This window comes from Barbus barbus (genome assembly GCF_936440315.1).
Source record: "Barbus barbus genome assembly, chromosome: 16".
Classification (NCBI taxonomy): domain Eukaryota; kingdom Metazoa; phylum Chordata; class Actinopteri; order Cypriniformes; family Cyprinidae; genus Barbus; species Barbus barbus.
Genome location: NC_136744.1, coordinates 14748561 through 14773918, shown reverse-complemented (window position 1 = coordinate 14773918; position 25358 = coordinate 14748561). Strand labels below are relative to the sequence as shown.

Here is a 25358-nt window from a genome sequence, read left to right as displayed (position 1 = left end):
CTCACTGTAAATTCAACATAGCACCTCATGAAAGAACTCTCTGAGGAGCTGAAAAAAATAATTGTTGCGCAAGGTCTCTAACATCCACCAGCTCCGTCATGGAGGAGTGAAAGAGGACTCCAGTGGCAACCTGTGAAGCTCTGGTGAACTCCATGCCCAAAAGGGTTAAGGCAGTGCTGGAAAATAATGGTGGCCTCACAAAATATTGACACTTTGGGCCCAATTTGGACATTTTCACTTTCACATTAATGGCTGTGTGTTGAGTTATTTGGAGGGGACAGCAAATTTACACCGTTACACAAGCTGTACACTCAATACTTTACATTGTAGCAAAGTGTCTTTTCTTCAGTGTTGTCACATGAAAAGATATAATAAAATATTTACAAAAATGTGAGGGGTGTACTCACTTCTGTGAGATACTGTATATAAATATTCAACAAGTCTCTCTTCACACTCTCTCGTACATCCAAAATCTACAGAAAACAGATCACATGTGTTGTCCATACCAGAAACTTGCTTACCAGACATTTCCTTTGGTTGTAATATGCATTGTCAGAGATATTATGGAAATATTATTCTGTTTGTCTCGTCCAGAGCCGGTCTCTTACATCCTTCTGTTCTGTCCAGAGGATGCTGGATTAACAGATCAGTAAATAATGCTGCAGACTGGGGGAAAAACCTCCATTCTTCTACTATGACAACTCCTCCTCACTATCCCTTCTCATTACGAGTTCCTGCGCAGGATATCCTCTCTTTCCCTGGGAAAAAAAGTCCCTCCATACAAACATTGTATGGTTGTGAGTGTGATGTAATGGTCTATTGAAACGACTGAGGTTCAGATATAGATTGAATCCAGATACATACAACACTGAGAAAACTTTGAACAGCTGGAGTTGTATTGATGTAAGGACACATTTGTCACATAAATAACGCTTGAGAGCCTCTTTTAAATGTGTATTCTCTCACAGAAAAAGACAAAAGTCTGAATGGAGAATTTTTTTCTTGTTACCCTGTTGTTCTAGGTAGGCAGAGCTTTTGTGTCTGTGTGAAGTGTGGTTCAACTAGTAATAACAATGTTGTCAGTGTAATAAAAGTTGACTCAATCATATTAGATTTTTACAACACAGGAAAAAATACAGCAGGAGCATACATTTTAAAGCTTTTCCAGAGAGTGTTTTGACAGCATGTGAATAAAAAAGGATAAAAACAGCACATGACCTCTATATTCAGCTTCCCAGCAGGGAACTTGTACATGTACAGACCTCTTCTTGCTTAACTAAAACTTGTGCACAAAAACCTAACAAAACATACCACACACATAGTTTCTTACAACGCAGGGGATGTGAAAGACCTTGGGCTGTTGACGGGTCAGTTAAAAGGTTAAAAGGTCGGTTGAATGACCCAGGCTAAAATGGAAATTGACACATAAATCTTTCCAACATATTTTTGATGTTTCCTCATGAGCAGCACAAAAAGTCAAACAGCACCACAGGGAAAATTATTATCCAAGAATGACAATAGAATAAAATGTCTTTTTTTAGCAATGTGGTTATTTTCATCCAAAACATTATTTTTGCTGGGATTCCCCTCTTTGTAAATTGCTTATAATATTAATAGAAACTGCTGACCAATGAGAACAACTATTTTAAGATTTTCTCTAAACAAGAACAAAGTTCACGTGTCTTGGTTTCTTCACAATGTCTTTTTTCCCAGATGCTTATGCTGAAAATGAAGGTGTTCCTCAACCTGAAACACCTTACCTTCACCATGGGCTCCTACCAATCTTGAAAGAGGCTTTGATGTCTCAGCTGCAACCTGTGTTAGACAGTTTCAATCTAACCCTGGAACGGCTTTCTCAGGAGGTGCAGGGTTTGCAGTGGGACGCGGCCCAAATCCGACATGAACAGGGGCAGGGGAGGGTCACAGAGCCTCTGGAGGTTGGTGGTGAGGAGCACAGTCCACAGGAGTCTGTTGAGGCAGAGCTGAGGGAGAGTTTTCAGAAGCTGGAGGAAGTGAAAGCTCAGTTTCGCAACCACCGCGATGAGGTAGAAGTGATGCTCCACGCACAGCAAACCATGCTGCACTACAATCTGATGAATTTCAAGACAGACATAGATGTCAAACTCAAACGTAACCAAAAGATGTTACAGGTCAGAATTTTTACTTGACCTCAAGAGACTTTTACATGTACAGAACTATTGTACTGACTGTGCATCTTGCTCTAGGTGAATCTCCACTCCCAGAACACATCAATGTCTGAAGTGCGGCAAGAGCAGGAGAGGCTGGACGAGGAACTTCAGAAGATTTGGCCTGAAAAGAAGACCAATCCTGCACAGAGTCAGTCTCATGAGAGCACAGCTGTTTGGGAGGCCATCACGAGACTGGACAACAAAGTCGTCAACAACACAGTGAGACTTAGTGGCTTGATTGAAGGCCATGAACAAGTGACTGCAAGCATTAAGGACCTCCAGAATGGTTGGACAGATTTGGACAAGAAAATAGTCCAGACTGGCCTCAATAGCCAGGTTCAGTTTATGCAGACCAGTTTAGAGGTGGAGGAAGCCAAGGTAGCAGTTCTTGACCGCATTAATGAGCTGAACAGCAACATCAGTGTTCTCCAAAGAACCCTGCAGGAGATGAAGACTGATGTCAACTATCTCTATACAGAGTATTACAAGAATATAAGTTCGGCAAGTGGGGATTGTGACTGTATCGCGCTTGGTGCATCAGTAACCCAGTTGGAAGAAACTGTAGCTAATGTGAAGGAGATAGCGAATGAAAATAAGCTGGCCCGTGAAGCTCAGGAGATGCTACACAGTCCGGCTTGGATTCCAGCTGTGGAAGATCTGAAACTAGGGCTACTAAATGTGCAAAAGTCTCTTGCTTTTGAACAGGAAAAGAGCAGAATGTTACAGCGCAATGCGATACAACTCCAGGCTTCTCTCCTGGGCATCCAGCAGGACATCGAAACACTCCAAGAGCATAATAGGACCCAGGTCGAGGAAATCCAGCAGCTACATAGCATTTTCAACACCTTGCTTCAGGATACCGTTCGTCACTCAGAGGTACTGGAGCTTTTGCTTGGGGAAGAGGTGTTGGTGTTCCTGGCGTTGTCTCTTGAGGAAAAAAGCCATTTCTCTATACCAGAATTGAGGGAAAGCATCAGAGATCTGCAAGAGCAGATGAATGGACACAGTCGCAGCTTGGCCTCAATGCTGAACTCTGCTACCCCTCAGGTGACAGCAGCAGATGAGCCCTCAGTGCTTTCAGACTGGGCCTCGGTGGGCATCAAAAGGAGACGTGGGGATGAAAGGTTTGACCTGTCCGAGGAGCTGCCAGAGTACTCTGTTAATGACTTCTGGACTTTAGAGAAAATGGTGAAAGAACTTGGAGCTGACATTAAACAGCTTGAGGAACATCGTTGTCCTTCTTGCTGCAACTGCACTAAAACTGCTGCCACTGGTGATGTGGAGGTGAAACTGCAGTCCGAGGTGGATACTTTGCGTAAGGACCTTGAGACCCACCTTGGAGTTTTTAACCGCATTTTCAGTAATACAGAGGGACTTGCTGGCTCTGAGGTGTCTGTGGATTTGCATAAACTGTCAGCTTTGATGAAGAGAAAGGAAGCAAAACAGCAAAACAGGAAACAAAAGAAGAGAGCAGATAACAGAGCTGTTCAGACAGGAGAACGAGTGAATTACCACATCAAAAGGGATGCATCACTGGAGTTCGCAGGTAAGGAGATAGTTAAACATATAGTACGTTGCAAAAGTATTCACACTCTTAATGATATGTTGTTGTTTTTTTACATTGTGAACTCATCCTCAGTTTTCACCACTGCTAATGTAACTTACAGGGGTTTTTCTATTAAAGAACTGCCACATCAAAATTATTTTAATATTCTATAGTTTTATAGTTACAGAGCCTTGTATATTACATGATGGGGGAAAATGATATTATGGCCACAAATTAAGAATTCCCAAAACTTTGTTTTAGTTAACTCGTGGCCATGATAAAAAAAAATAAGGAAACAAATTAGTACAATATGGCAATAATTCAACTAAAATGAGGGAATTAATTCAAACATTTGTGGGAACAAAATTTTCATCCTCCCTTATATCATGTGCAGGTTTCCGTGCTTCAGAGACCCTTGCCTTAAATAACTAAATATAAAATTTTCTAGACAGAAATAATGTTATTTAACATGCTACATTAAGCATGTAAACTGTTTTTCACATTGAACCTAGAGTAAATGTTAGTTGACATTTGTGACAGGAGCACCCCCAGTGAGAGTCAATTGTAATTGCATTATCACGTCTCTTTTTTTCTCTCACAGCATTCATAATTTAATGCCTTTTCATTGTCATTTGATTTCAAGCAGTGCTTCGTCAGCTCCCAGGTAGTCCAATTATGTTCCTGGCCAGCACTACAGAAGGTGCTAATGGATCTGGCACTGTACTTTTTGAAAGCGTGTCCCTAAATCATGGACAGTTATACTCACCAAAAACAGGCATATTTCGTGCTCCTACTTCTGGTGCTTACCTCTTTGTGGTGACACTTGACTTTGGACCAGGCCCATCTCTGGCTCAATTAAAGAGAGGTGGAGAGGTAGAAGCCTCCTTGCGGCAGAACCAGAGGAAGTTGGGTGCACCTGCAACACGCGTCTGCATCCTGCAGATAGAGCAAGGAGAGGAACTCCGTCTAGAGCTGGTGAAGGGAACTATAGAGCGCAACAACCCACAAGATAACACGTTCGCGGGTCTACTAATGCTGCAGACCACCTGAGAACATGCAACTAACTAAAGGTGCAAAAGGACTGCTTTTTTTTTGCACTGTTCACGACTTAAATTTATCTTTCAGGATCTGAGAGACTAAAATAACAGCTAGAAATTGTGAATGGTTAAGACATTGTGTACTGTTTTAAAGGAGCAAGATTTAGAAGATTCGTCTCCCTACTTGGTGGAATATAAGTCTTACATTTGATTTCAGTGTAACAACTACGATATTCCATATAAGCCCTAAAAAAAGATATCAAGATACTGTACTTTTTCAGTTCATACAAAACAAACAAACACAAAATAACCCACAGAAGAAAAAAGTGTACTAAAATTATATTTTTAAAAGATTACATGGACAAATATTATACAGAGTTTGAGGTCTAATCATAAGGCACCCTTCAACATGTGGCTGAAAAAAAACAAAAAACATTTTTCCAAATTAGACAGGTTGTTTAATATATTACATAGCGATGGGCTGGGTGATACTATAGTAAAGCACACTGCAATATCTACAGGTGTATATACAGTAAGGTAACAGTCCTTTCAACACTTCATAACTTATGAATCATAAGTTATGATCACTACACATCACTACAGTGAGGAGGTGTAGTCTCAGTTTTTGGATGATGTACAGAAGCAAAATTACAGAAACGAAAAAGATGATTCTTCTGGCCATGAGATGATTCCTCTTTCTTTAATGCAATCAAAAGCTGACTTAACGTTTTAAAATCCCTTTCAGCCACAGAAAAGCATTTGATGTAGATGGTCAATTTCACAGATTCAGATTTCTTGTATAGTAAGAGCAATAGATGCATACCAAACGTATATATTCATATACACCAAATCTAGTGTTTTTCTAGCATACTGTACTGTATGCTGAAGTTATCCACTCTGAAGTGAGATAATGTTTCCTTTAATAGATCTATTATTTATTTTCAGAATATTTAAGTACTTTTGTAAGCAGGTCAGTAACCTTGGCATATTGTTTTAATCAAGATGCCCTTTTGGCATTCCCGGGCATACAGTTCTGAAAGTATTGTGACAAAGCACCTTAGTCTGGCACATTGTATGGAAAGAACTATTGTGAATTGTTCTGTTACTATTACAAATCACATCGGTCTTTTCAATGGCACTGAGAATAATAATAAAAAAAAGTATTCTAGAACACAACACTGCGTTTTCTGAAGAATAATAAAATTAAATCTGCATGGGAGTTCTGTAAACATGTTATGCAACAATGAGTGTTTTGGATCGTACCAGTTTGGCAGCCCTTACTGAAATATAGAGCACTGATGACTAACAGATGTTACAGTCGTACCCTTCACCTTCAGCCTCCTCAAACACAAGATTCATAATATTGGCAAGGACATTAGGTCAGAATATCACCAAATCCTTGAAAGTCACATTCATAATAATCCGTACCAAAAAACCTGCACCCAGCATCTCTTAAAGTGAACTCAGGAATGTATCAGCCTATCCTCAACAAACACTACACTGAGTTTGGCAACTTTGAAGGGTGTTCATACTGACCGCAGTTCAGTAAGAAATCACTGCTAACAGGAGATCCACTCGACCTATCAGTATGAATTGTTTTCTTTCCAAATTAAAATGAGATGGTTCACTTTATGAAACCATATGTTCAAAGGCTTGCACACTGGGAATGTTTTCTATTTTGAGGATGTTAAAAATAGCATGCTTTAAAAACGCAAACAATATATAGTTTAGGCAACAACCATTTTGACAAAATTTCTACTGAAAAAGCAGCATGCATCTCTTTACCTTTAACCTTCTGTGGGGGATGAGAGAAGAACTTCTGTATAGTTAAATTATGATTTTTAAATGCCACGCATCAGATAGTCTACAACAGCTCTTAACTGGACGAGATTATATTGATAGCATATTGTTTTGCTCTGTTGTCAGTTCATCTATTACTATAATATATTACACGTCATACATTAAATCACAGTATGCATTACACAGATTCCAAGAGAAGTCAACAGCATTTCATCCATATGGCAGGAGGTTTATCCCAGAATCTAAAGAAACATATGCAGAATAACGAGTGTATTTTAAGGCAGTGGGGTTTATGTCGTCAATCTTTCCCACTCTACTGTTTCAGTCTGTTGCAGTAATCCTCTGATCCAAGTTTGCAACGATACAGCTTTCACAGAAAGCAGCAAAAGCACCATTGTCTGAACTAAGTTGAGAAAGACAGCTTGCTATATTTCATAATTAGTTGTGTTAGATGTCATCATCACTGACTCTCCTCCTCCTCTGTGAAGGGGATAACGATGTCAAAGATGAAATAAAAGCCACTCAGATTTTAATGTCTTGAGATTCCACCATTTTTGCTAAAGTCTTCTTGACTCGAAGGATGGTCAGGCGCGATGCGGGATTGTGGGCCCAGCATTCTGACATCAGCTTTAACATGGCCCTCAAACACTGGGGAGACAAACGCTTATTAGATCATGAAATACATTTCTCTTCTGCTCGTATTTATTAACTCTACAAATATGAACTAAATCTGTAAACATTCTGCAAATATAATCTGTAAATTTACTGCCATCTGCTGGATGACTCACCTCATCACTGTTCCATCTGTTGGACACAGTGGGCCGCAGTCCTTTGACGCACACAACCTCAAGCATATCCTCATAAGACGGATCTGATGGCACCATCTCATAATATGGCAGCTGATAGTCCTCAACGATACCTGGGAAACAATCATTGAATTAATTAATTAATTACGAATGGTTTCAATTCTGTAAGCATCCAGAACAGGAAGTTTTCATTTTAGAACAAAATACTAAAAGCAGCAATGTAACGGAAGTAGTGACAGATCTGAGTGAAATTTATTATCAAAAAGAAAAAAACTTTGTTCTATCTATCAGTTGTTGATTGGATGGAGGCAGTTCTGAATGCAAGCTTGCAGTTGATAAAAAGGGGCGGGGCTAATGCAGACAAAATGATTGAGAAGTCAGGCCTTTTTGCCTCAATCACCTACTTTGCTGCTTATTAATAGTAAGGTAGTTGTTAAGTTTAGGTATTGGGTAGGATTAGGGATGTAGAATATGGTCATGGAGAATGTGTGCTTTATAAGTACTAATAAACAGACAATACGTTAATAATAGGCATAATAATAAGTAGGGATGCATGATAATATCGGACTGATATCGGAATAGGCCGATAATGGCTTTAAATGTAAATATCGGCATCGGCCTGATATGAAAAATGATGCCGATATGTCTTGCCGATAAGAGGAATGGGTAAACTTACATGTGCTCAGGGTGTGCTAGTGATTAGATCACGTCAGCAGTGAGGCTCATCTCATTCTTGATGCAAATTGCTTGATTTTGTCTGAATGATGATTAGATTGACTGTTTTGGATCGCTGCATTTAATCTGTGAAAGCACGTATGTGTTTGGTGTGTGATAAACAGTGATTGCATGTGCAGCGGCAGCGGGGCAGCAGCGACAGCCTCCCCCAGGTCCTAACGCCCGTTCGGTAAGGAGTTTTAATCTGTAGGCCTACTTCTAATTAAATTAAAAGTAAAATAGCCTACATAAATAACATTTAGACTGTGTTTATGATTAAATAAAGTAGTAATTGATGTAATAAAATAATGAGTATGTTTTGATTTAAAAGGTCAGAAGCTATAGCTTACATGGAAAAAAAAAATTACTGACATGACACTTGTAAATTACATTTTATATATACTGATTTATGCATTAATGTGGAACATGTTTCATTTTTTAAACAAATCATGAGCTCTAAAAATTTTCAGAATTTTTACAGCTCTTTTATTTTAGACCATCTACAAACGTTAAATCTTAAAATAAAAATGTTAGGTTTAACTGCATCTTTCTGGGGGAAAAATGCAGCTATTGATATAATTTATTTATAGTTATTTTCAAAGCTTCAATGTACTGTTAAAAAACCTTCATTATTTTTTATTTAATTATAATAAGTTCTTGTTAAAAACTAACCAAAATGAAAAATATTTTGCTTATAATTTCTGCACAGGAGAGACTTGGTGTTGTTTCCAAGCAAAAGGAAATATATCGGTATCGGCCAAAATGAGTTGAAAAATATCGGCATATCGGATATCAGCAAAAATCCAATATCGTGCATCCCTACTAATAAGCAACTAGTTAATATTGAGAATTGGTCCCTATACGAAAGTCTTATCAAAATTGTTTAACAGATGTATAAAGCAAAACAAAAAAGATTTGCCAGTGAATACCTCCAGTGACACAGCGTCTGGCCATTTCCCATATAACCAGCCCATAACTGTAGATGTCCGCCATGATGTAGGCCTGGAAGTGGTTCTTATTTAGAGTCTCATCCAGGACCTCTGGAGCCATATAGCGTCGGGTCCCCATACGTGTGCTCAGTGGGATGTCCACTTCATTTGTGTCACTGAGACAAACCAATAAAATGTTACTTCCTCAAAATGACTAAACAAACCTTTTCAAAATTAACGAAGAGTGAAGAAGCACCTGTTGAATTTGACAGCAAGCCCGAGGTCAGCGATGCAACAGGTGCCATTTTTCTTTATGAGGATGTTCTTGCTTTTCAGGTCTCTGTGAGCGATGGCTGGTTTTCCCTGCGTGCCATAGATCTCCGTGTGCAGGTGACACAAGCCACAGGCTGCAGAGTAGGCCAGTTTGAGCAGGGCCTGTGTGTCCAGAGTGGTGAACTTCAAATAGTCATACAGAGAGCCGTTCTCATGGTAGTCTGTGATCAGGTACAGCTGTATAGAGGCTCCAGTGCCATTAATGTCAGCAGCAATGAAGCCTTCAGACAGATCCGAAGAGTTGTATTACACAATTGATATACACATACAAACTCTACACATGAATGAGATCAACTTGAATGACATGAAGTGTACCCAGTATGTTCTCGTGTCTCATAAGCACGGTTTGGTAGATCTCTGTCTCTCTGAACCAGCTGGCCTCCTCTCGAGTGAAGAACACTTTCACTGCTACCTTCTCCCCCCTCCACCGGCCGAGCCACACCTCTCCATACCTGCCTTTTCCAATAAGATGCACTGTCTGGATCTGCTTCGCAATGGTGCGCTGCACCTGTAAAAATGAGCAGGAACACGGTGAAGAAAAAAAAAAAATATGATCAGTCCTACAAAGATCCTACAGTCTGCACTTCTGATTTCTCACCAACAGGGGGAGCCCAGAGCCACTGCCTGAGGTTTGAGACTGGTTGATGAGATCTTTCAGAGATTCTCCTGCTGGGATAAAGGCCTTGTCCTGCTCCAGGTCTCTGTGGTAGCGTTGCCTCTCTGTCTGCCACTTATACCTGAAGACACAGTCAAAAACAAAATCTTTTTTACAGTTATACTTGAAATCTGAGAGCGCTTTCTTTTTTTTACAAACATGACACGTTTTGACACAGCTCAATAAACAGACACTAAAAGATTGATTTGTTATAAAGGAAAACTTTTCCATAGTTAGTAGTCTTGCCCCTACTTGCAGTAAGAGAAGTGTTTCTCTTTTGACAACAACAGGCCATGATGTGGGTGGCATGTGTTTTCAAAGGTACTATGCAAAAACACAGCAAACATTACAGTTAAAAGTTCACAGACGTGGAAAATATGGGCACGTCACAAGCGGCTATTATATGTAAGAGCTTCAGTGTGTTTTGCTGCTTCAGTGCAGTAATGATCTCACCTGTAATAACAGATGACAGTGACGCAGATGAGGGTGCAGATGCACACAGACACAGAAATGAGGAAGGCCAGCCAGTGAGGGTCTGGTGGTTCTGTAAACAGATCAAGAGAAAACATGTCCATCATTAAGCCATTAGGTTAGCCAGGGCTCAATCTGCAGGCATGGTCGGATTTTTTTTAAATTTATATTTAAATTTTTTTTTTTAAGAATTCTATGATGAACAGAAAGTTCAACAGAATCTGTATTTTTTTTTTAAATATTAATTTTTGAAACAATGCAAATGTCAATTACTGACAATTTTGATCCATTTAATGCATTCGTGCTGAATAAAAGTATTAATATCCTTAAAAAAAAACTACATTTTGAATGTATATATTGTTTAATGATTTTGATGAAAAATTATGGTATATCATGCTAAACATTACTAATTGATTTGTCCCAGACAAGCCATTCTGACCATTTTCATTGCAATCTATTTTAGCTAGCTAGATTATGTGTTTATTTTGTTTATTATATAATATGTATGACCTGCCAGGCAATTAGTACGGAAGCATACCTGTGTCTCGAGGCGGCAACTCTGGCTTTAGGTCTCGATTACAAAAGTCAAACTGGCAGCATTCGATGGTTCGACGTGCCTGTGCAAACTGTGAATCCTGTGAATAATCAAATGGGTCAAACTTAGAAAGCCTGATATTTAATTACACAAAATGTCAAAGCATAAAACACTTACAAGAAACAACGTTCCTTACCTTACACTGAAAGTGAGAGCCCTCATATTTCATACAGCCTGAGCTTAAGATCACATCTCCATTTTCATCTTCTTCAATAATGGCGAAGCACTGCCCATTCGTCCTGTTATGTTTAAAGAAATGCAATCTGCTTAATTTTTATACCTATAAACAAAGCACTAACATGCAATAATCACTTTAAGGTGCCATGGCCTATGACACTTACTCGCAGGTGTTGTTCTTGGCGTCATCAGGGCAGTGTCCTGAGCAGTGGCAGCTGAGGAAGCGGGCAGCATCCTCTGGTGCCACAGTAGAGTCATCCCCAGGCCTTCTGGAGTCTGAGCCAGGCTTCACTCCAGTGCCCTGTAGCACATGGTCAGGATTCTGACCCGCTGTAAATGACAAGACACTAACAGGTGAGCAGAGAAACAACATGGCCAGTAGCTGTTAATAAACCAATGTCATGGTTCCAGAAACTCGCACACTACCGTTCAAAAGTTTGGGGTCAGGAATATAAAAAAGAAATTAATACTTTTATTCAGCAAGGATGCATTAAATTGATCAAAAGTGACAGTAAAGACATTTACATCGTTTCAAAAGATTTATATTTGTTAAAATTCAGTTCTTTTGACATTCATCAGATAATCCTGAAAATTCTAAAGCGTTCCACAAAAATATTAGTACAACAGTTTTTCAACTATTTTTCTGTCAATAATAAGAAATGTTTCTTGAGCAGCAAGTCAGCATATTAGAATAATTTCTGAAATGTGTGACACTGAAAACTGGAGCAATGATGCTGAAAATTCAGCTTTGTCATCAGGAATAAGGGACATTTTAAAATCTATTAAAATAGAAAACAATTATTTTAAACTAATAGTATTTCACAATTTTCCTTTTTAATGGAACTTTTGATCAAATGTATGCAAGCTTCAGTGAGCACAAGAGAATTCTTTCAAAAACATTAAAAAAAAAAAAAAACTTGCAGACCTCAAACTTTGAACAGTAGTGACTGACAAAACCAGGTTAAAAGCTAGCAATGTGCATCTTATTTCTCTTCATAAAATCTCTTAAGTAGTATTGTCAAACGTACCAGTACTTAAGAACCAAAAATATACTAAAATAAAAAAAATACCAGTCTTTCTGAAGTATCTGTAGCAAATACTCAATTTAATAGCCTGTTCTGACTGACAGTTGGCTAATGAAATTTAGGTATTGTGTCAATCCTCAATAAGGCCATCATCTCCTACTTTTTAAACGTCCCATCCTTCACTCCTTTATAAACCTGCTCCTGTTCAAATGCAGCCTAACTACCATGTGCATCCCTGTATGCCCCTTTATGTTTCACACTCTTACAACCATTAATTTTCCTTTTTATTTGAATTTCAGTTCAATAAAGGCCTCTGAGACATGTCACTACTGATCTTACTGTCTTATCATCATGTCACAGTGCATGAGCATGTATTGCTGTAGCTTTCTGTTAAGCATGACTCCAATCCAGTCCAGACGTGTCGGTAGAACAGCTAATCACTCACAAAGCAGCAGTTTGAGAGATTGGGCGGCAGGGCGACACAGCGCTCTCTTTATCAGCTGCATTCCATCCTCAGATCCCATTACTAGTTTGTCTTACACAGCCTCCCCGTGTGCTGCTGATCTTACAATTAGACTGGACTTTCCTCTTGGACTAATTCTATTAGGACTCAGTGATTAAATAGAGAGCTGGGCATGATAAGGGAGCCTCTGTTGCTCTTCGATTCACTGCATAATTCAATGGATAGCCTACAACGTACATACACTGAGAATGTGATTGATGAGTACATACAACTCAATAGCCTAACAAAACAGGCAGCCTGAAAGAAATGCTATTAGAAATATGATATCATGAAAAACACATTTTTCCTAACATGTATAAGCATATCACAGCAGTTTGCTTTGCAACTGTTGAATGTCCCACGGCAAAACAAAACTTTAACACTGAATTAAATGAAATTTTACCATGCTGTGGGTGCTTAGAGAGATAGTCCACCCAAAAATGAAAATTCTGTCATCATTTTCTTGCCCTCGTTTTGTCCCAAACCTGTATAACTTATTTTCTCCTGTGCAATATTTTGGAAAAATATGTTATTAATTCAAACAATTAAAGTCAGTGCGGTAAAATGTTGTTTTTGGTTTGGAACAACATGAGGGTGATTAAAAGATTTCATTTTTGGGTGAAATAACTCTTTAAAACTCCACAAACCATATTATGTAATGAGGCTCATGAGAAATAATTGTTATAGTCATTACTGTTGTTTATATAACAACTAGGGATGTTCATATTGACCGTTTAATCGTTAACCGAAAGAAAGAATTTAGTTAAACGTTTAAAATTATTAAACTAAAATTGTAACTGGAATCTGAGGGTGCAAAAAAATTTTAATATTGAGAAAATCGCCTTTAAAGTTGTCCAAATGAAGTTCTTAGCAATGCATGTTACTAATCAAAAATTTAGTTTTGATATATTTACAGTAAGAAAATTTACAAAATATCTTCAGGGAACATGATTTTTACTTAATGTCCTAATGATTTTTGGCATGAAAGAAAAATCAATAATTTTGACCCATACAATGTATTTTTGGCTATTGCTACAAATATACCCCAGCGACTTAAGACTGGTTTTGTAGTCCAGGGTCACAAATATTTACAGGCCTATCTCAGTGTACATGTCTTTTTTTTATTTTTATGTCTGACGGGAAAACGACTGCCGTTCTTAAAAGCGCATAGAAGGGTTCAGCGTGTGTTTTAGTTTTGTCATCTTAATTTGTTATTTATTTGATATATATTTATTGTAGGCCTTTTTATTTTATTTTTTATTTTATTTATTTTATTCTGTTTTTCTCTGTTCTCAGAAGCACTGCTAGTGCGTGATAATTTGAGGATGTGTGATTACAGGTTTTGCGGTCACTCTGTATGCAGCTGTTTGCACGTTAAATTAAATATTTGTTTGTATTTTTAATGCGTCATCACAGATGCTTGTCCATTCTATTTTCATTTAATACTAATTTATTATTCTTATTTGATTAGTTAAGGGTTAATGTTTGGATAACGAGCAGTAGGGATGGGCGATATGGGCTTAAAAATATATCACAATATTTCTGGTCTTTATTGCGATAACGATATCAATGACGATATTTCAGGGAATCCTGTTTCTTTAGAGAAAAGTATTATATTTCCTATTTTTACCCAAAATAGGGTGTTGTGAGCATTAAGGCTGATTTTTACTTCTGCGTTGGACCTATGCCGTATGCGTCAGTTTTCATTTATACTTCTGCTTCATTGTCCGCGTCGACGTGCAGTACACATGCAGACCGCTTGTCTGCAGTGTCCACGGGCATGTTGCTTGTGTAACCCCCAGTACCACGGCAAAATCCAAAGAAGAAGCGGCTCGTCGGAGAAGCATTAAAGCCGTGACGGTGGCAAATAAATATCAAATCATTAAATCATTATTTAAAACTACAAAAAGGAGAAATGAACTATGTAGTACTGAATCGTGGAGTAAAACAGTTAAACAGTTTTTCACCAATTCTGTGTTCAGGATTGTTTGGGCGGGGCTAAAACGGTGGCTCGATGACGCAATGGAGCCACAGAGCGTGGCCCCGCCCCTAACACTATAATAACTGTTGAGAGGTCAAGTTCTTAGTTTGTCTTTTTGAATGTCTGTGATGTTAGATATACAGATTCTAGGCAGGGACGGTTCTAGGGTGAATGGATACCCGGGTCTTAGCCCAGAGACATCAATATGTAGCAGAATACATACAATTTAAAAACATGGAGCGTTCATCATTCGCGAGCTGTACCACTTTCTCTTCTTGTGCTCTCGTGGTGTTTGCCGTTGCTAAGCAACCATGAGCAGCGCGCTCACCTTGACGACGAAAAGGTTTCAACTCACTGCAGTACAATTAACGAACTTGCACGCTCAAACATGTATGGCTGTAAATCAGTAGCATCCATTCAGGTTGTAGCGGTATTTGACAGTTGAGAGAGACGGCCGCTTTCCCGCGAGTGGGCGTGGTTTCAGGGCCAACAGCGGACACTTATTTTAGTTACTTGGCAGTTTTTTTTTATCATTCAAATTTGCCTGGGTGGATAACACATTTTGTTGTGTGACAAACTCAGAACACATATTTTAATATCACTTTACACGGACTTTAAATAAGAAGGTGTAACATTAAAATTCTGTATTGACAATATTTTTTTTCTAGGAAATACATCGGAAATAACGCGGTCGTCTTATATTCAGGGTCTAGACTTTGACATGTCAATAATACACCCACAACAATAGATGGCGCCAAATCCGCGTAACACGAGTGTGCCATGAAATACGTAATGTAATGTGTGTTGTAAAGATCGCAAGTGAAAACAAAAGAAAAAGCTTACAGCGGCACGAGTCGTGACTGTCATGTTAGCTTGATGGGACCAAACTTCCTCGGTAAGTGATTTTAAAACGTAAGACAGTACCTAGATTTGAAGACTACAATAAGATTTCACTTCTACTGTTAATAAAAGCACACCAATCACAGCGCTTGCGTTCTGCGTAGAATTGAGAGCTGATAGAACTTTGGAGAGGTGCACGTCAGGCTTCGGCGTAGGTTATGCCGTACTACACAGAGCTACAGCGTAGGTTCAACGCAGAAGTATAAACTTATGGCAAGTGTTATGTGACTTAACACTCTGTTATGGTGCTCATAGTCATATTCCTGTTTGCCGAGTCATGTCGACCATAAAACGTGCGAATATTAGGTCAGGAGATGAGTCTATACATCATGTTGGTCAAGATAAGGTGATGAAACGGTATTTTAATAGAATTGTAAGGTGCATTTTGAAACATTAAATTGGGCGGTCTCTAACGATTTTGTTAAATGAGCAGTCTACTGATGATTTGTTTTTTATGTAATAAAGATAGACTTAAATTAACAGTAGCTTAAACTTTAAATCTTTAAAAAATAGATTTAAATACCTGTAACGATGAGGAAATAATAATAATTGGTTTAAATAAAACATCAAAAGCGAGTAATCATATGCTTTCATTGAACAACACTGTTAAAATACATAAAGAAATATACATCTATACAAACCTCAGTAAAATATATATTATTAAAATGGCCAGCGGCCCAGTGATTGCGACAGGTTGCATATTTAGAAATGTATTGATGTAATATTTTGTGTCGTTACAATATAAATGTTTTCAACAGCGCACCTTTCGTCCACAGATGAACTTTATAATTATCCCAAACTTATCATATAACTCTTGGCATATGCAGAGTTGAGTTTGTTGACTGAGTTGCAGATAGATGCTCCACGTAACAGTGAAACACAATGCACGTTATTGGAAACAAACAGATAACGGTACAATTCAGAATGAAATAACACAAACTTTGTCAAATGTATAGCTACAAACTATGCTGATATCGCGAGACACATTTTCACCTCGACAAGAAATATCCACACGTTGTAATTTCGCGAGGCACGAGATTTCATCAAGACCTGGCGGAAACCCTGAATTTACCTTTTTTATTAATTGAAAATGAACAGTACCAAAGTGTTAAAGGAACAGGGATCTTTGTTGTTCCAAACATGGTTTTTATTATTTATTTATTATTTAGAACATAAAAATGTATGGAGACCCAAAACTTTTCCATGTCCCTTAAAAATATGACTTTTGGCCTATAGGATAAACAAAATGGATTATTTCACTAAAATTTTGAAAACTTCTGAAACCATTAACATTTAGAATACAGCTCATATTTTTCCACTTTATTGTGTCTCTTTTCCAGTGCAATTGTTTATTTATTTTTAGTCTTGTTGCCTATTTTTGTAATTGTCATCATTTCAAGCCACCGTTTGTACTGCTTGCTCATTTTCAGGAATAAAGTACAATAGTAATGATAAATTGGCATTGCTTTGTGTTATTGTATGTTGTGAGAAGTTGTCTATAATATTTTAAATTCATCACTAAACAACTTATTTTAAGTTTTGGGTTATCACAATACTAGCTAAAAATAAAAGAAAAATATTAAGAATAAAATTCATAGTACATTTTGATTGTTATCCAACATTTAATTTGAAGACTTAAAATAAAATAAAAATACTAAAAAAAGGCAATGTTGTCAAACATTTTATAATATTTCAACGTGAATAACAAAAAACACCAGAACAAGTATAAAAAATAAAATACAAAAGGCATTGTCAAATATTTTAATATTTCAACATCTATTTTCTTCTGTGTCTTTTTGATCAGAAGTTACAATGTTAGTATTCATGTATTCTAACCAATTAGAAAAACTATAATTTACTTTGACAGATTTCCATCCCAATGATGTTAATCTTGATTTTACTTTGTATTCTGAGTAAATTTCATCTTCACAATGCCAGAACCATTCACAGTAATCCAAATTTTAGAATGTTTTCCAGCAATATAAAGTCCCTATTTACTTCCTTTAAAAATGTCAAAACCTTTGAACTCAAAGGCTTCAATAATATATAACATCTGAGACTGTTGTGAGGAACCTATCTTTTTTTTTTTCATTACAAAACGTTATAGGCTGTATAACATTTTGAACATCATGAAACCAAGTATATTTCCTTTGTATAATGTGCGCTCCACGTCATTTAATGTTGACTACAGCGTCCTAGTAAAAAAGAACACCTTTAATAGTAAGAACGTTGTTTGCGGTACTACACCAATGTAACAGCCAAAAAAAAAAAGTTATCTAAAATGAAATAAACATAATTATTATTCACTATCAACACTTGTTAGGAAGTAAGTAAAAGCGATAGCCTATAACAAATACATCTACTATTGCAAACTTTAAAGTTCATTTGAAGCGACGTACATGGAGACTACGTACATATCAGGCGTCTTGTAAGGCGACGTACCTAGTTTAGACATACTTCGTACACGTATATTTTTAATAAATTGCTTACAAAAGTAGGTCATTACACTTAAATCAAATCGCGACATGGACTAGTACCTGTAAATATTAAGCTGCAAAGGTAGATTCAAATATGAATCCAGCACGTTCTGCGAGTCTCTGTGTGAATGAATGAATGAATGAATGAATGGCAGAGACACGCAGGATTTTTTTATTACATACACTGAAGCGTGCCTGACCCTCGCGGTGATTTCATCATTTTTCGTCTCAATGAAGACATAAATACATAAACAACAACCCGGAACTGCTCACTTCACGAGCATTTTACCGTTTCATTTGAGTAAAACCAGCATCATATCATATAGCTACACACAGAAATTTAAAGGTAACATTATTCACGGCAACCCATCAAAATAAAAGTTTATCTTAAAGACATTGTGCCAGAAATATATTTCTATTATTTAGTAGAATGTATGTGATACTATTACTAATGTTGGAAAAATTAATAAATCTTTATTTTAAAGAAATAATCACACAATATTTCTTCCAATTTTAATTTTAATAGTAAATCCCCTTTATTTAGCAAAATAATATTTTTTTATTTATTTAATTAATTAAAAGATAAATGAAATTAGTTTAAATTCATACTTTATTACTTGCGGAAAAACTTGAAACACAATTTTAAATAAGTATAAAGAATGGCATTGATTTTTGTACATTTTATTTTTGTTTGACTTTATTAATAAAAATAGTGTGTACTATTTATATAACAATAGCATGTTTTTGTGTTTTGCTTTGGTACCGAAATTGGTGCAGAGAACCGTGAATTTTCACTGGTATCGGTACTGAATGCTGAAATTTTGGTACCGTGACAACACTACATGCCAGTAAATCTCTAATATGAACAAAGGTATACAGTTATCGCTGAATAAAACGCACAAGGCAGATAAAGAAATTTTAACTGATGAAACTTGAAGACAATAAATCAGAATCAGAATGAGCTTTGTTGGCCAAGTATGTTTACACATACAAGGAATTTGTTGTAGTGACAGAAGCTCCACAGTGCAACAGAAAGACAAGCAAAGGGACAAGACACAGATAATAAAAGAATAATATACAAATATCCAAACAGGCAATGTACAAAGCAGCAAAAACACAATATATAATATAGACAAATATGTATGTACATACAGGTCAAGTATGTGCAAATTAGAAATGAAAAAATAAAAATAAAATAAGTGAGTGTGGTGAATGGATAATCTATTATAGTTGTGTGCTCCACGTTTATTGTTGAGTGTTCATGAGATGGATTGCCTGAGGGAAGAAACTGTTCCTGTGTCTGGTCGTTCTGGTGCTCAGAGCTCTGTATCGTAGCTCTGTAGCACTGCAGTCACAGTGCTGTTCATGATGGTAAGTGTGGGGAGAGCAGGGGGTTTTCTCCTGAAGTCCACAATCATCTCCACAGTTTTGAGCGTGTTAAGCTCCAGGTTGTTAAGAGTGGGGAGAGTACGCAGCCCTGAGGAGCTCCAGTGCTGATGGTACGAGTGCTGGATGTCGTTAAAGTCGTCTGCCAGGTGTTGATTCTCCAGAGTGCTGGGGGAGGATGACTCGTAACTGGTGATATCCTTCATTCCTATCCACACTGAAGCAGGATCACTGGAAGATAATTTTTTTCCTGAGCTTGTCAGAATAATTCCTCTTTGCCGCTCTGATCTCCTTTTCCAATGTGTATTTGGCCTGTTTGTACAAGACTTTATCCCCCTTTCTGTAAGCATCTTCTTTGGCCTGACGGAGCTGTCTGAGTTTTGCAGTGAACCATGGTTTGTCATTGTTATAGATTAGATGAGTCCTGTTAGGAATGCACATATCCTCACAGAAACTGATATAAGATGTTACAGTCTCTGTGAGCTTGTCCAGATCGATGGCAGCCGCTTCAAAAACAGACCAATCAGTGAGAGAGAAACAGGCTTGTAGATCCCGCTCTGCTTCATTAGTCCATCTTTTAACAGATCTTAATACAGGCTTTGCAGATTTAAGTTTCTGCCTGTAGGTCGGTATGAGATGAACCAAAAAGTGATCAGAGAGTCCTAAAGCTGCTCGTGGAACCGAGTGATATGCCTCCTTTATTGTTGTGTAACAGTGATCCAACATATTACTGTCTCTGGTGGGACATGTGATGTGCTGTCTGTATTTTGGCAGTTCGCGGGAGAGATTTGCTTTATTAAAGTCCCCGAGAATGATTAAAACAGAGTCCGGGTGTTGTTGTTCACTCTCTGTGATCAGATCAGCGAGTCTCTGTAGAGCTGTGCTCACGTGCGCTTGCGGTGGAATGTAGACACTCACGAGAATGAACGAGCAGAACTCCTGCGGTGAATAGAACGGCTTGCAGTTAATGAAGAGCGTTTCTAGATCTGAACAGCACATCTTCTTTAACACAGTTACATCTGTACACCACCTCTCATTGATGTAAAAGCAGTCCTGCGGCCGCGCGATTTCCCCGTTGATACCGCGTCCAGATCTGCTCTGATCAGCTGGTAATTAGGCAGATGTAGTACGCTGTCCGGTATGTCTCCATTTAGCCCGGTTCAGGTGAAACACAGAGCAGCAGAGTTAGAAAAATCCTTGTTTGTCCGGGAGAGCAGGAGTTCATCCGTTTTGTTGGGTAGAGAGCGGAGATTCGCCAGATGGATGCTAGGCAACGCCGTTCGAAATCCGCGCTGATGAAGCTTCACGAGCGCTCTGGCTCGCTTCCCCCGCCGCCTGCGCCTCCTGTAGCGTTTGACCAGAGCTACGGCTCCGCCAACTACAATGTCCAGCAAAACGTCCGAAAAATCAAAATCCGGTAAAAGATTTTGTGGTGTGTTCTGACGAATGTTCAGCAGGTCATCCCTGTTAAAACTGATCGTATTTGAAATACAAAAAACAGGAAAAACAAACAAAAACAGTACAAACACTGGAGAGCAACGCACAACAACTGCCATCAGCGGCGCCATCTTGGTTTATCCAGTCATAAATATATGACTGCACAAAATATATGGTTTATCTGTGTTCAAGCAATCTTTGGTATTTTTTATAAGGAAAGTATATTTATAATGCAATGCTAATCAACATAGCCTTTATCACTGTATATGGTAGTATCATTCTGTAATATGAAACCACGTCTGATCACAAAAAGAAGTTATTTCAAACACAACTATGTTATTAAGTTAATCTGGAGAAAAAGCATGTCAATAAATTATATCTTTGTTGGACAACAGGTTTGTAAACAGGCTCATATTGCGCATGTGCTACTGTAGTACATTTATTCAAGGCTCAGACCGATTTTGTCAGGCCAGTTCCAGATTGTAAAAGGACCTCCTCATTTAGCGATAAACTCCTCCTCAATTTCACGTCACCCTTCCGCGATGTCGCTCCGCACTGTCACACACAGAAATATGTCAACAACTAGACTTTATCGTTATTATCGCGGGAAGACTAATTCTTATCATGGGGAGAATTTTTACCGGTATATCACAAACGATAAGATATCGCCCATCCCTAACGAAAAGCGGTTGACGGTCAGGACAATTAATCGAAATGAGCATCCCTAATAACAACGCTATTTAAAGTTGCAGATTCTGAACAATTTTATAATATTTACATAAAAACAACAACATTAAATCTGGATGGTGTGGAAAGAGGAAATTGTGGTGGTCACCAACAGCATTATGGGAGTCAAAAACAAAATGTGAGACAGTGAGAAAACCGTCGATCACAACACAAACAAGACTGCTGGAGAAACACCCTGAGAAAACAGAGCTGAAGGAGGCAGTGCGCCTGTGAAGCTGTGAGATGCTGCCTTTGATACGCTCAGTCTATCAGAACGATTCTAGACCACAAACTAAATGACGCACTCAGCCTCTCAACTGCTCTCGTTCAGGGTGCGGACAGACTCCATATCTTTATTTTCTTAAGTGGATCAAACACACCGTCTAATGTTACTTTTACTAAACTATAAAAATCAACTCTTAAAGAGAATTACACTGTCTAGACTTAATCTAATTCAACTGCTCGCAAGGGATTTCAATGAGGTCATTTCAGTAATTGAGCTACTCATAAAGCAAATGTAAGAGGTTGTGTGGCCTTGAGCCCATGCAGGCTAAGGGAAACAGTCCCCCTTTATGACGGCAGATCCTTATACGCTGGGCTAGGATGGAAATTTCGCATTAGGAGAAGGCTGGATAAGGATCAAATGGGCAAAGCCCAAAAAAGGAACCCAGGGATCCCTCTCCATCACTCTTTACTACTCTTCTCCATTCTCTCTACTCAGGGTCAGAGCTTGAGGAATGACTTTGGGATTGAAGGATCTTGAATCTGGTTTTCACTGTCACTGCACAAAAATCTATGTGCGTGGCAGAAATGTGCAAGTTACAACAATGTTAGGATTTCAAAACTCTTCAAAATAACTATGAGGCAGTTCTTCTGACAGGGCAAAGAATCTCTGCCCACTGCTGGCCTGTGACTGGTTGTGGGCGATGACTGATGTGTCAGAGGGGCCCATTAGAGCCTCCACATTCACATGCGTGCCTAATTTTGCCGCCAGTTACAGTGGAGTCTGAGGTCTGGCAGATCATCCCCCCATAATGAGACTCTCCAGCAGATACACACCATTACCCTCTCTCTCTCACTTGAGAAAGAGAGCAAAAGGAAGAAAATCTAAAATAGATTTCAGTCTACAGCAATGCTGAATTACATTGTTTCCCTTCACAGCAATGCATTCAATGTTTCATTGACAATATCCCACTTCACATTAATCCTCACACATGCCACTTGAAGTTGTACTTGAAAGAGAACTGTGAATTAAGTATAGCTGAATTGAGTCAGTATACTGAAATAAAATGTCTGTCATTTCTATTTGTTCACCTCACCTAATTAAATGCCTGCCTGCATTTAAAACACGTTTTCTTCTCTCCTAGGAGGGGTGCTAATCTCATTCACTATTCAATCCAAGTACAAGTCCACAATTGCTTGGGGAAAAAAGCACTTTGCACTATCGGAGGCAACTGAGGGCTTTCAGTCGCCAATGTCACCTCTCCGTTTCTTGAAGATTATATTTCAGAGGTGCAGACACCTGCCTGAAATTACATCTCAGGGGTGCATCTGATGAGCAAGGTAAAAAAGATGTACTATAGAGGTATTTAACTAGCCTTTATGCAACTGTAACACTGAGAAGTCAAATGTCCTCGCCTTCATGCTGCGTCTCTGGTTTCAACCATCTCCTACTTTTTCTGCTGCATCTGTACAAAAATACACTGATAAGGACATTAGACTGATGTTTGATATAATATGAACTCTAAAGGAAAACTGAGCTTTTTGAAAATCTGACTACTTTGCATGTTACAAGAGCACTTTTCTTTCTCTCAACTAACTGATCAGAACCAATTAAAAGACTAGGCTTTATAAAAATAGAGTTCATCTGCAGAGGCATGTGTTGAATCTAAGTGTGGACTAACTATGATTAATTCAAAACTTGTCAAACATACACTAAAACAAATAAACAAACGTGATATTTGTTAATTAGAAACTGTATGTGAATTTAAAAATTAAAAAAAAAAAAAAAGCCACTCAAGTTCTATAGTCAGTGTGGAACAGAAAGCAAGCAAGCCTCTTGTAATATCTAAAATCTACTAAATAGGGGCTTAAATCTGAAGATCCACAGCACAAAAAGGCCAAAGTATTTCCGGAGAACACAGTGTGTTTGGAATAGTTCTTACCAACTAGCAATTGTGAAGTGCCATAGAGGAAATGGTTAATGTGCTAAAAAAGGAAGAGAAAGCGGCAACAATCACTTCAACAACTTCCTTTAGTGGGGGGCCTCTGAGAGGCTTGTGGTTCAGGAGTGAGTCACGACGGGAAAGATGTCTTTGGAACTCCCTTGCATGAGAAAATACACCTCCGAGATTTCAGAGGGTGTTCTAACCTAGAGCACAAAGTATTGTTTTACGCAGAAGTTCAGAGTTAAAGTATGTCAACATAAGCAATGTGAGCTAAAATATAAAGCAGTAGGCCTTTCAACGCAAACAAATGTTTTTCTGTGCACTAAAACTGTTTTCTGAGTAATCGGCTGTTGCTGTTTGCCTTCACAGCTCACTGATTGTCCACAGGCAACCAACAGTTAGTTTGTCTCAGGGAGGGCGTTTTTATTAAACAAAGGTATCAGTTTTCTTTGACATCAGTAAACATCACGTTATTAAGCATATGGAAACGTTCAGATGGGCACATATGATTCCTGCCCTGCTGTACTGCAATCACATCAAAGCCCCCACAAAAAACAAATAGACGCAAGAGAATGCAAAACTTAAAACAACCAGTGTCCCAGCTTTAAACTTGTACCTTCAAGAAAGCGATGAAGGAATTTCCCCTAAACCAACTTTAAATCACAAAAGTAGCCATCTGTACCTCATTGTGTTCAAATGAAAATATAGGCCTAACAATTTACATTACATTGCATTATTTTCTAATCAAATTAAGAGCTTCACAGCATGAAACAAATATTTTTTTTGTAAAATAAAGTCCTATCTGTGGAATTAAATTACCTGTGGCATGAGACTATAGTTAAGTCAGTCATTCCGTGTGATATTGCATGAAAATTTAATTTTTTTTTATTTTACTAAACAGCAGCAAAATATTTCTTAATTTCTTCAAAAGAGTCTGTGTGCATTTGATGTATATTAGATAAAACTCTCCATTCAGAATTCAATATTGAAATGCTTGCGAGCTGAGCTCTCACGGTAGCTCTGGAGATCACATTTATGTGGAGTGTTCATATATAACTCTCAGAGCAGAGTTTGCATAGAGCAGTAGCAAAAAGGCTTGACAAACACCTATCACCTTGTTCGAATGCCACTTACATGCTTGAGACTGTGCTTGGTTTATGTGAAGAGTATGAATATGAGCTAAAGCTACTGTAAATAAAAGATGAAGACAAGGACACAGGTGTGAAGTAAAGAAAACACCCTTACCTCCAGCACAGAGCCTTAGAAGCAGGCAGACTTCAGCCAAAACCACAGTGACATACAAAAGCTGTGCCATCGTCAAACAGCTTCGTTGTAACGTTTGAGGTGAGGATGAGATCAGTGATGACGGCTGCTTATGCTCCTGAAATCCCAGTGAACACTAATGTACAGGTGGAGCTGAAGACATGCAGAGAATGAGAGGAAGATCTGGGGGATGATGATGGCACTAGAAACTCAGAGATCCCTCCTCACGGGGTCCACGGCA

At 38.2% G+C, this 25358-nt stretch overlaps 2 protein-coding genes across 3 annotated transcripts in view; one reads left to right on the top strand and one right to left on the bottom strand.

The window, feature by feature from the left end:
• The window catches only part of LOC306882712 (multimerin-2-like), a 16464-nt gene extending 9361 nt beyond the window's left edge, over nucleotides 1–7103 (top strand). The window contains exons 6-8 of one of the 2 annotated variants that reach the window (XM_079437553.1): nucleotides 1714–2150; nucleotides 2226–3735; nucleotides 4382–7103. In XM_079437553.1, coding sequence (XP_079293679.1) covers nucleotides 1714–2150; nucleotides 2226–3735; nucleotides 4382–4785 — 2351 coding nt within the window. In that variant the 3' untranslated portion in view covers nucleotides 4786–7103. Of the gene's footprint in view, nucleotides 1–1713; nucleotides 2151–2225; nucleotides 3736–4378 lie in introns of both variants that reach the window. The other variant, XM_079437552.1, reaches the window with a different exon arrangement.
• On the bottom strand, nucleotides 5096–25358 carry LOC306882713 (bone morphogenetic protein receptor type-1A-like). The gene is made up of 11 exons (XM_079437554.1): nucleotides 25100–25358; nucleotides 11417–11582; nucleotides 11212–11314; nucleotides 11019–11115; nucleotides 10463–10553; nucleotides 9953–10091; nucleotides 9670–9862; nucleotides 9278–9575; nucleotides 9022–9197; nucleotides 7361–7491; nucleotides 5096–7220 (listed from the first exon to the last, which is right to left on the bottom strand). The coding sequence occupies exons 1-11, from the start codon at nucleotides 25167–25169 to the stop codon at nucleotides 7095–7097; spliced, it is 1590 nt and encodes a 529-aa protein (XP_079293680.1). The 5' UTR covers nucleotides 25170–25358; the 3' UTR covers nucleotides 5096–7094.